Source organism: Vanellus vanellus (assembly GCF_965231255.1).
Source record: "Vanellus vanellus genome assembly, chromosome: 3".
Taxonomy (NCBI): Eukaryota; Metazoa; Chordata; class Aves; order Charadriiformes; family Charadriidae; genus Vanellus; species Vanellus vanellus.
In genome coordinates, this window is record NC_138907.1 from 20,174,420 (window position 1) to 20,186,033 (window position 11,614).

General features: G+C 40.9%; 1 protein-coding gene across 1 annotated transcript in view; it reads right to left on the reverse strand.

Annotated features, from left to right (window-relative positions):
* The window catches only part of XDH (xanthine dehydrogenase), a 54,103-nt gene extending 42,892 nt beyond the window's left edge, over nt 1-11,211 (reverse strand). Inside the window, exons 1-4 of the mRNA XM_082480373.1 lie at nt 11,015-11,211; nt 4,088-4,145; nt 1,596-1,692; nt 264-372 (exon numbers count right to left, since the gene is read on the reverse strand). Of these exons, the coding sequence (XP_082336499.1) occupies nt 264-372; nt 1,596-1,692; nt 4,088-4,145; nt 11,015-11,068 (318 nt within the window). The 5' untranslated portion in view covers nt 11,069-11,211. The remainder of the gene's footprint in view (nt 1-263; nt 373-1,595; nt 1,693-4,087; nt 4,146-11,014) is intronic.
* Between the last annotated feature and the right edge of the window lie 403 nt (nt 11,212-11,614).

Here is an 11,614-nt window from a genome sequence, read left to right on the forward strand (position 1 = left end):
ACAACCACGTAGCCCTAAAGCAAAGCAATTCAGCCAGGATAGCACCAGTTAACTTTCTAGGGAACAACAGAGCTGCAGCATCGACCCAGGAGTTTTGATTCCATCACTTAGTCATTCCTGCAAGTAAAGACTACTCATGTGGAAAGTCAAACTCCCAGCTTTAACATTATGATGGAGGTCCCAACACTCCTGGAACAGGATTCATTAACATAAGAAGAAAACATGTATAGAGAGTTTTAAAGCTACCAGTATTAATAGCTTACCTGGGCTGGGTGCAGCCTGGATTTTGTGTCTCCTATGCCTTCAACAGTAGTTACAGCTACATGATGCAGGGCACAGACAGGGAAGAGGCAAGCATTGGCAGTATGGTGGCTAAAATAATAAATTAAGGTCATTTCATTTGACAGTGCTGCTCAACAAAGGAAAAAGGGAACGGGAGGACTGAAGAGTACTCAGAAACTGTAGCAAAGGACACAAGAGGTGGACTTAAATAGATGTGATACAGGTATTAGTTACAAGCCAAATCCTACAGCACCTACTCAGACAAAGTTCTCACCAACTACACTTGGAGTTTAAACTGAGAATGCACTGTATGATTTGATCTAGAAATAACAACTTTAAACATCCTTGTTGCATGTTAAGCTACAGAACCCATGTAAGTAATTTATAGGGGCAGATTACAAATACCAAGACGTTGTACAGCTGGCCTGGCCCACTCACATAGTTACATAAAAGCACAAAGCTATTGGCCTTTTACCTAGGAAACCATTTCTAGATAGATGTGGGGAAAAAATCCAGGCTGAAGGTAAAAATAGAATAATGTTGCCAAAATTCTTATAGGAACTAGCTACTTTATTTCATTTCTATCAAGACAGAATAATGACCCTAAAGATATCCTATTCAAGGCCATGTTACTAAGCAGAACCACTAAGTCAGATGATTCCAGGTTAAAGTATGTCCAAGCACTATTCCAAATACATGTAAGATTTCAGTGCTTTCCATTCCCCACAGTAAAAATAAACTGGGGCCTGTCCCTCTGCTTCATTCTCTCTCTACATTCCCCTTTTTGTTTGATTCCATTGCTTCACTCTTCATTTAATTAAAGAGAGAACAAAAGGAAAGTTTATGTCTCAGGAAATAAGAGTTATTCTGAAAATTACAATAGAAATAGATAAAAAGTGAGTATCTGCTGGCATACAAAAACCAGATAATTGTAGTCATACAACAGCAATAAAGATTTTATTTTATCATGGTAATCATCATTTGGGTCATCACAGCAAAAAGTTATATTACATTGCAAGAAAGTAACATAAAGGTTTTCTGAATTGGGAAAAGGCAGATAGCCTGCGTCCTAAAATCAGTGCAGATGTTTCAGGGCATAATGAAATAGTTCCCTATCAGCACTCTGCAATGCTGTAGGAAAAAATACTTTGTCTTAGCCTTCTGAGTTTATGTTCTGCAAGTGAAAAAATAAGTTTTGGCAGAAACATACGTTATATAACATTTTTGTAAATAGTACCGCATCTGGAACGTCAAGAACCTGGATCTGTCCCCATTTCATTTCTCAGTTGACGAGTTCAGATTGCAAAGGATACAGGATTTTCTTCCGAAAGGGATCATATTTGGATATCATAACAGTGCAAGCACCACATCCACCTTCTCCACAGCCTAGTTTGGTTCCACACAGGCCCACTGAGAGAACAGGAATCAAGGAAAACACAAAAAGAGTTGGCAGAAGCCTGCTCAAACAGTTGTCAACCAAGGCTTAGCAACAAGTCCTTGCTGGAAACCAAGCACTCATTTTTTCTGCTTAATAACTTAATTTGACATAAACATTTGAGATCAACTCCCAAACCTCTAATAAGGAGACAATCCACATTCCAATAGACTCAAAATAAACAAAAAACTTCTGAATTTCAGCAGTTCCCACTTTCCATTAGACTCCGGAAAGGAAATGACACAAGGGAAGCAAAGCACTCGGTAGGAGTGTTTTGCTCGTCCTGAGCAGGAGCTGTCCAGGCATGCAGCCGCATCCCTGAGACATATGGCAACATCTCCTCTGGAACCTCTCATCAGTGGTGGTTGACTTCTTCCTACACCTGGTGATTCCTACCACCTAGAAGGTGCCCACACAGGGCAGTCACACAGTGCCACAAATCAGACAGTTTAGCACCGACATGAGAGCTGCACTTGAACTCCTCACAAACTACCTGCATCTCAAGAGTCATGGTCTGGCCACCTTAGCTTCTCTCTTGGCCCCATTTATGATGACTTCCCCACTGCTAGGGACAAAATCAGCCAAGCACCCTCCCCAGTAGCGCGGTTTCCATAAAACCACAAGAGGGAGACACTGAGAGGCAGAACTAGCAGAAATGCACAGAACCACTGCACAGACACTCGGGAATTCACAAAGTGTACGGACTGGGCTAAGCATCTCCCTCCACAGGCTGCAGAGCACGCGTCTGTACTTTACAGTCAGGCATTACATTAAATGTTCTGCAAAGAGATTTCAGGAGAGAATTCATTGAGTCACTTCCCCTTTGGGGTCCTTCACTCACTAGAAGGTAATTAGACCCTGTTATTTATTTTTAAGAGGACTGGCCAATGCTGAGAGACTTTGGTGGGAAAAGAACAGCTGCTTCCATTGCCAATGGACACACGCCTGTGCTGTGGAAAAGCTACAGGCATCATGATATAGGGAACTCAAATCATCTTTGCCTTCACTCCCAAGATTCTGGAACTGACTATTTTCATAGAAACATAGAAATCAGAATCATTCAGGTTGGAAAAGACCTTTAATATTGAGTCAAACCATAAACCAAACACTGCCAAGTCCACCACTAAACCATGTCCCTGAGCACCATGTCTACTTTTCATAAAACCATGCGTCTGCTTTAGCAGAAATACAGCTTTCCATCCAATGGATGCCATCCAATGTTTCTCTTGACAAGTGATAATCTGCCTCAATAAAACATGTTTCTCAAAGTATTTGTCTGACCCTAACCAGACATCTACAAAATAAGGTCACCAGAATGTTCATGTAGAAGATCAGAAGATTATAAAGAGCTCCGATTATCTCTTTACAAAGCTATTTGCATTAGATATTAAAAAGCTTAGACATAAAACGTCTAGCTGTAAGAAGTGCACACAGGCACAATAGTCATGCTATTTATTTTTCCTCTTGAACTTTATCCACCCAAGGTACAATCAGACAAAACAGGGCTGTTGATAGTTCTGCTGGAAACCCCAAAGAGGAGTGCGATCTATATCCCCGTACTTCTTTCAGATCCCAAACAAATAGAACATGGCAATGTGGTGAAATAAGTATGCATGATTCTTTTTAAGGAATACACTAACACAGATGTGAACAGTTTGGCATATGTACACACCCAGCTGGTCAGACAAAACCTCAAAAAACATGGAATGACACTACCTACAGAACCAGACCTAGTATAGCCAGCCTGGTCATCACAGTAATAGCTACCCAGCTCCTGAAGCTAATCTGACTCATGTGTTGACCAGTTTCACACAGGAGTGAAACGTGACTGCTTGCATCCGCTCATGTAAATATGCCCACAGCATGTGTTAGGAACCCCTGCCTCTTGAGTTTGCATCCCTGGGTCATCTGATAAACAGACCACAGGATAATCAAGTTATTGGATATTAACTATCCAGTAATATCCAAATTATTGGATGATACAGCAAGCAGCTCAAGTGGCTGTAGTGTTTTGGCCAGAAAATTCTTTACAATTTTTGTGGACCAAACCTAAATTTCCTTCAATTTTATTATTATCTCAATATTGCTTTCTTTTCATCATATTCTAATTCCTAGCAATTCTGAGAGTTTTCCCTTTATAGCATTAATAAATTATTTAAAGACTTTTAAAATTATATTATTTAAAATTTGCTATCGTTTAAGCTTGGAATACCAGCTGTAATCTTTGCCAGCAAGAAATATCAGAATATGCAGAGCATTCCCTCTGTGCACAAGTTCTGCCTAGCACTAAAGTGACAGGCAGAACAGTAAACAATTATGAAATGCTGTAGGCATTTAAAGCCCTCTGCAGTTTCTTCTGACACTGGATACATTTTCTTCGTAGATAGGTTAGCAGAGTTGTTTCTGGGTCCACATCTTTTTCCACCACCTGCAAGAAGGGAAAGGTACTGTTACACACAGAATGCTTTACAACACAAATATGTTAGTTGGAAGGAGAAAGTTTGGTCTTTCTGCAACTTCTCCAAAGCAGGAGCAGAACCACTGATTAACCCCCCCTGACTAGGTTCAGCAGGGATGCTCACCTACCCAGACACAACGTTTCCTTGAATTTATTGTGACAGAGAAAAGTATATGCATTACATACAGAGTTTTTCAGCCATGGCACACTAAGGCAAATCTTAAGAAAAACTTCATCAAAAATAGCAAACAGAATTAGTAGTGAGCAGAGAGAGAAAGAACTGTTTTGTACTTGAGCTTAGAATTTCTGACATCCCCCAAATTGTGTCTCATCTTCATTGACTACGCATAACAGACCTCTGTCCCTTCTCCTTCTTACTATTAGAAGAGCCAGAGAAAATGCGCAGATAAACAGAATTACAGAAACAGCATCAGTAATAGATATTGCAGAGAGAAAAACAACAGTGGAAACCCTAACATGACCAATGCAGGTGCTGCAGAACAGACAGCAAGTACGAATCAACTTGAAGTTTCTCTTTCTTCCCTGCTAACATTAAATCAGTGTTACATTAGTAGCCATCTTAAACATGAAATTCCAACCAAGGAGAAATTTTCTCTGCACAGTTTGAGTCAGCTCCAGCCTATTAGTGAACAACACTATTAGCAGTTATCTATTAGACATAAAATTAGATTTTACTTCAACCTCTGCCCGATGGTCAGAAACCAAAGTTCTGCCCTTGCCTCCAAATGGCCACAGAGCTTGTCTTCCCCTTTTTCTGTTATTAATAGAGTGTCAAGAAACTTTTCCAAATTCACTGAGTGCCAGAATGTAATCATGTGTTCTTGGCTCTTTCATTGTGCAAGTCCTAAGTACAATAGTTACAGTTTATTTAAATTAATCACTCCCGGTTTGAAGGGTAAATTGAAACAGAGGTCATTTGTGTAAGCCTTTTTTCCTACTGATAAGGAACCTTCACAACCTCTGTACTGCTTCAATTTTATGCCTTTGACACGTGACAGGGTTATTCTAAAGAGACAAGGTTCATACTTCCTATTTGAGTCCAAGTTTTTAGAACTATCCGATAAAGTTGCTGCTACAAAACACAACTGGTAATTTTTTGCACATCTCATTCCTGCATTGGGGATAATCTACAAGGAAACAGAGTTCACTTCATCTAGTTTGGGGATGTCTTGCTGTAAATCATGCAGAACCCACACTGCTGCTCTTCAGTGCAGAGTGCTCCTGTTCCCTCACCTTTTGGATGCGCACAAGTAAAAGCATACAGTGGCTCTCTCACAACCAGCTGGTTCAGAGTAAGCACATATATCCCTCTTCAGTAGTTTGGTAAACAGACATGAACAGATAATCCTAAAAATGCTGTGACTACAAGTGTCCCATGGACAAAAGGCCTTTCACAGCCATGTCACAAGCAAAGAGCCTTCCTCAGCGACTCATACCCTCACTGCAAGCTGAGTTTCTTCCTCAGGGTTGTGCAAACCCTTCCAAAGCAGCTTCCAAGATAGTCAGGCACAGAGAAAAAGCTTCAGAATAGTTTTCCAGATAGTTAAAGACTATTGAGATTATTCTATGCTTAGATCAAAGAAATGACTCAAGAAGTTTTAATGAAAGAATCCAAGAAGCACTCCATTATGTACTCAAACCAAGCAATTCAAAGTTTGGCCCAATGGCTCTTTTTCAGGAAGTTAAGTAAGAAACAAAGCACGGGCTAATCCTTCATTCAGCAAAGCATTTAAACATTCAGCTCCACACAATTCTAGTGAAGTACCTAAGCATGTTTTAAGTTTTAAAGTCAAACCTTCAGTCAACTTTATCAGAAAGTGGCCCCCATTATGCAGTAGAACACATCCTGAACAATCCACACTCCTATCCCGTTCAAACCAATAGCCCAGGATTCCTGCTTCAGTCGCTTCAAACTACTTCACTGTAGCTGTTTATCTGCAATGCAGCCAGAGACTTGGGATCAGAGGGAGATAAGGGGTAAGAGTTTGGAGGACATTCTGGATTAAGCCAAATCTTACACATCAGAGAGCAAGGAGCAGTTTCTTTGCACTCAGATTCCTGGTGAGGGGATGCTTGTTTATGAGTCTCTTGCTGCCCACAGAGTAAGACCTTTTTACAGTTCTTGCCTTTTTTTCACTGTCATTGATGCTGATTTTGTCCTCCAACATGTCATTCCTCCAGTGGTTTGTTACAATCACCTGCTGTGATTTGTTCTTAAAATATTTTAAAAGCCTGTGGGTGGGGATAACATCTTCTCTTGTCTGATGCCCAGAACAACATGATTCACAGCTCAATATTTTACCCATCAAAACAATTCTTGCTCACCTTTCCCAGTGTCCTTGCACAGAGGGAAAAAGTGATATCCATTGCCTTCAGAGGGAGTAGGATCAGCCTACTTAGATATCATAGTTGAAGAAATATTTCCTTTTTGCTCAGTTTGGTTTTTTGTTGTTTTCTTTTTTAAACCAAGTGTCATATTGTCAGATACATCAGATCAATGGCTACATTTTGACAGACTCAAAACCGTGGATTTTACTGCATGTGGTAGCTTAAATATTAATGAAGTGCAGAAAGAAACTTTGTTGGAAATGTTAGGGTGGCACTGACAGTCAAATGACTCCCAACAAATCCGCTCTGTACTACAGATCTATTTGTCTACTGATTCTAGGAATCTTAAACCCTCAGATCACCTCAGCACAGAGCCCAGCTTGGCTCTACAGTTCTTCAAGCTTTAAGTACTACACAGACCAAGATCCTAAGCAGAAGTCTACACTCAGAGCTCGTGGGCTGCTTCGGAAGTGTTGAGCTCACCTCCCCATGATTTCATGTATAAAACTTGAATCTCTACAAATATTTTGTTTGCTGTCTTCTTTACCTGCCTTTCACTAACTCAGATAACTTTGCCTTTGCAACATAAATCATCATATTTAAATTAGTATTCACAGAAGGTTAAAGAAAGGATTTTTCAATTTAAAAGAACAGTAGCTGAGCAAGGTAAATAAAGGAACAAAAAGGAAAAGAAAACAGAAACTTTCCTAGTTTACCAAACAACATGCTAAGCTTTCCATCAGCTAGGGTCTTAAACTAAGAAACAGATACTTTTCTGAACAACAAGCTCCCATTCAATCACTAGTCCTTAGTCCCTCCATCAGTTGCAAGAAGACAAGGTGAAAGGTTTTAACCTGTGTCCTGGTTTGAGGTAAAACAGAACCAATTTTGTTCAGTAACTTCGCTTCTTAGCTAGGCTTCTTCTAACTACTGAAATTGGCCTAAACCACGACAACCTGACTGCCATGCAGCAAGTCAGAGTAGCCAACAGTAAAGGTCCCCTAGGACCTTAAACCTGTGAGTGTGTATTCCTGAAGTCAATGAGAGTTTTCAAATTAATTTACTAGGGAAAAGGATCAGAACACAGATGAACAAACTGAATATAACCACACAATGTAATTCTGCTATTGGTCATGAGAACATTTTGTTCTGCTTTCAAACCAGCACACTGAAAACTTGTAATTCACTGTTTATGTAGGACCCAGAGGGTCCCAAAGCTCAAAAAAATCCTGCGTTTTGGCTGGTCCCATCTGCAATCAAACATCTTCAGGCTTTGGAAGAGGTCTAATGTAGCCTCCAGCACAGACCCCTTCTTAACATTCAGGATAGAAATAGAAATATTGACTCCATGTGTTTGAACTAAAATTACATGCTACATATTCATGAGACACACTTGTCAGCTGAGGAAAATAAAATTGCCACTATTAGCTTTAAATTGCATGTGTTGTTTTCCATTCTAGTCTAGGCAAACTATCAAGATAACTTTGTGTTAGTTGTGTGCCAAGCTTTATGCTCAGTGAAGTAAACAGGTGCTTAAAATAAACGATCCTGAATGTGAAGTATGCTCAGCTGTTCTCAGGAGACTTTTTCTTCACAACATTGCAGACTCAGACTAGGCTAATGCAAGAGAGAAGGATTTGCTGCCATGAAAGTCCCTATCTTATCAACCACCTCTTATCATGCAGTTTTGTACTATGACAGAATATCAGCAGCCCGTTAGCAATGCCAAGCTGTCACAAATTCACACAGCAGTAACCTTTCCCACTGGCCATACTATCACATTCTTTGCCCAGAATCGACTGGAATATTTAGTCAGGACTCCAGACAGATGGAGCCATATCCAAACTTGCTACCTGCTGTTTCAGCAGCATTGCCCAGGCACTTCCCACCACCCCTTCCATCACATAACCTCTCACGTGCAGAAACGTCCCAACAAATTCCACATTTGTTGCCACAGATTGGATTCCCACAGGAGTCCAGTTCTCTCTTAAACCTGCTTTTGGTGGAGGTGTAACTCAAGCCACTTTTGCAACACACCCAAAATTGAAATAGAAAAAAAAAAAAGGTCACGGGGGCTCTGGGTAGAGCATAACCCAGGAAGCCCTCTCCCCTCCAATCAAGTGGAACCTGTGCCTTTGCTAGCGCTCCCAGTTCCAGGAGCCAGCAGGGAAGGATGCTGAGATAGCCTTGAGACATGGAATGAGTTGGTACCGCTGATAGTGCTAATCCTTCCCTGGTGGGGTTTTTTTAGCCAACAACTGCCAAGATCACACTGTGATAAACCCCTTTACACATGCACAAGGTCAGGTCCGAGATGTGGCTTTTGTAAACAAGAACTGCAGTTCCATAAAAATTGCTGAAATGCACTAAGGGCAATGCCATTCACAGCATGTTCATTAGCTCCAGGACATCACAAGAAAAGACAGCAGATACAAAAGGAACCAGTTGCCTTCTGCTGCCAGCCTTCAGAGTCTAGGCTGCTCTTTCTCCCCTCATCCCACACGCATTAAAAAAAAAAAAAAAAAGTCTCTTCTCCTTTGCTTTGACTAATACACATTTTCATATGTTAGCCAAGAATCTCCTCCAGGAGGAAGGGCTTTTCTACTGATTTACGAAGAGCAATGCTCCTGTAATCCCCGAGCACCAACCAGTGATGAAGCACCATCTGTAAATGCATATAGGAATTTATTTATAGCTCTTCATACCTACCATGAGTGGCATATTGGTTTTGAACCTTAGCTGGTCTGGCACCAGAAGTACAATTCTCTTTCATTAGTGCATACCAGAAAAAGAAAACAAGACAGTACACTTGGCCTGCATCAGGGTCTGGATTGCCTGACACGTTCATGGCAACCTCCTACTGCAAGACTCAAAAAGCTCCCAGTTCACCCTCTAAAAATTTGGGTTCACAGAAGAGGGATCTGAAGTCATTAAAACCTTCATAGAACGAGAAGACGACAAGCTAATGGCATAGCACCTGTGCCCATAATAGCAGAAAATTCATCAGATGAAATTCACTGATCATCCTGTGCCACTGCTTCACAATCTTGATTACCAGACTCAATTAGCTAGTCGTGATTAACTTGGAGCTTCAAGTTTTCATGGCCCTCTGGAAACAATGAACAGCTGATATGTAAATTACGGTTGACATATGAACCATTACTGATCTGTGTGAGCAAAGCTTCAGTTGTCATCTTTTATAAAACCTCAGAACCAGGGCTGGGTTCTACATCAGAATTTATAATCCATAATAGATAAACTTCATTTTTCACCTAACTATTGATACTTAGATAAAACAAAACTTGGATATCAATTGCTCTAGAACCTTGGAAAGTTCAAATTCCAATCCAGTTTGGGATCCAAATTCATAACTGAAACACCCTAATTGTAGCAATAATCTTATCCACGTTTACACTTGATTAAATTAGCACGAAAGATCAACAAAAGCAAAATTGATAGTAATCCTGTGCCAGTCTGTAGGGCAGGGCACAGAGCTTTTTAACCAACTAATACTATTGTGCTATGCCTCAAGGGAATAAAAATTCATTTTCTAGCCCAAACTTAGTACTGCATGTGATTTACCCCTAATCAATGCACAGGGAAGGTCCGCAAACTCTCGGCTCCACAGCACACAGTGGATGTGCAACCCTCTCCCCTCCCCAAGGTTCCCCACTGGAAGCTGCTTTGGCACAAGTTTCCCTGCCCAAGTACTTAGACAAGGGGAAGGCTGCGGGGCAAGATTAACATTGAGCTGAGCTCAGCAACAGAACTAACTTGGTACTCATAGTTCAAAAAAGAGGCAGCCTTGACTTGTTACAAGTTTTTGAAGAGTGAAGGTTGCAACGCTAGCCAGGGGAAGTCCAAACTGAGAAAGGGGGCTCTGGGACAAACTGTTGGAAGGTGTCCAGCACATGCAAGGACCACCCCACCCTCCTGTGAAACACAGTCACTTCTTATGTAATTGTCAGCAGTCGATCTAGGAAACAGTATCAGTTAATGGGCTTTGATTTTAAAGAGTTTTCTAGCTTCTCAAATGGAAGTGGAATTAACGTTTTACTTAAATCCCTTTTGAAAAAAAGTCAAATGTCAGAATTACTTACTGAACATATGCATTATATATGGATGCTTACATTTAAGTTACATTTTCCAGATCTGTTGTAATTACTGAAATTATTTCTGGTAGAAATGCTTGTATTAAGTCAGTGCACCTTTATTTAAAAGTAGTTATCTCAGAATTGCAGTAAATTATTGCCAACAAATCTAGAAGGAACATTATATAGTTGTGTTACTCTTAATTCACAAGGTAAAGTCAAAGAAGAGCAGGAGCCACTTAGCAAAGCAATAAATAGTCTTCATAATTTAATATTTAAAAGTCATGGCAATTGTGCTGGTATTAGAAAACTTCAGAGGAGGAAAAAGATTACTAGAAAAATAAGTAATCAAGGCACAATCCAGGAGCAAGCCGGACAGAGAGCTGGAATCTTCCTTACCTTTTTACCATTCACAAAGAAAACAAGTTCATCCCCTGTCTCGTTTGGAGCCATCCTGCACACCTTTCAAAATTCACTCAAATAGGGCCACAGATCACCCTTCCGAGAGCAGCCCTATGCCCCGCAGCGAAGTGAGCACCAGCAATACGACAAGTAATATGAGTCTGCCTCAAGAATGTTTGACTTTATTTCTACATCAATGCCCTGCGAAACCCCATATTATATAAGAGCCAATGAAGAGGCGTGCCAGCTGCGTTTGGTTGGTGCTTCTGCAGCAGTAATGACAGAAAAGGAGCTGGAACCAGCAGAGTGACCCGCCCCCTTTTATAGAGCAATAGATCACAATTCAACTGCATTCCCTTTAGATTATACTGCCAGGCTTGGGGCACTCAGAGTGTGCCACTGCAACGGCTGCCAGGAATTCACAGTATTTTGCAATACAATGCAAACTCCGGGGGAGGGTGGTGGTGGGGGGGTGTCTCCCAACTATCCCTCACGGAATATTGATAAGAAAAAGCTGTTCCCCTTGCTCTGTGAATAGCCATCCACCTGGCATTCACCACTCAGAGGTCTCTAATGAGAGCACCTGCTTATTCAAAA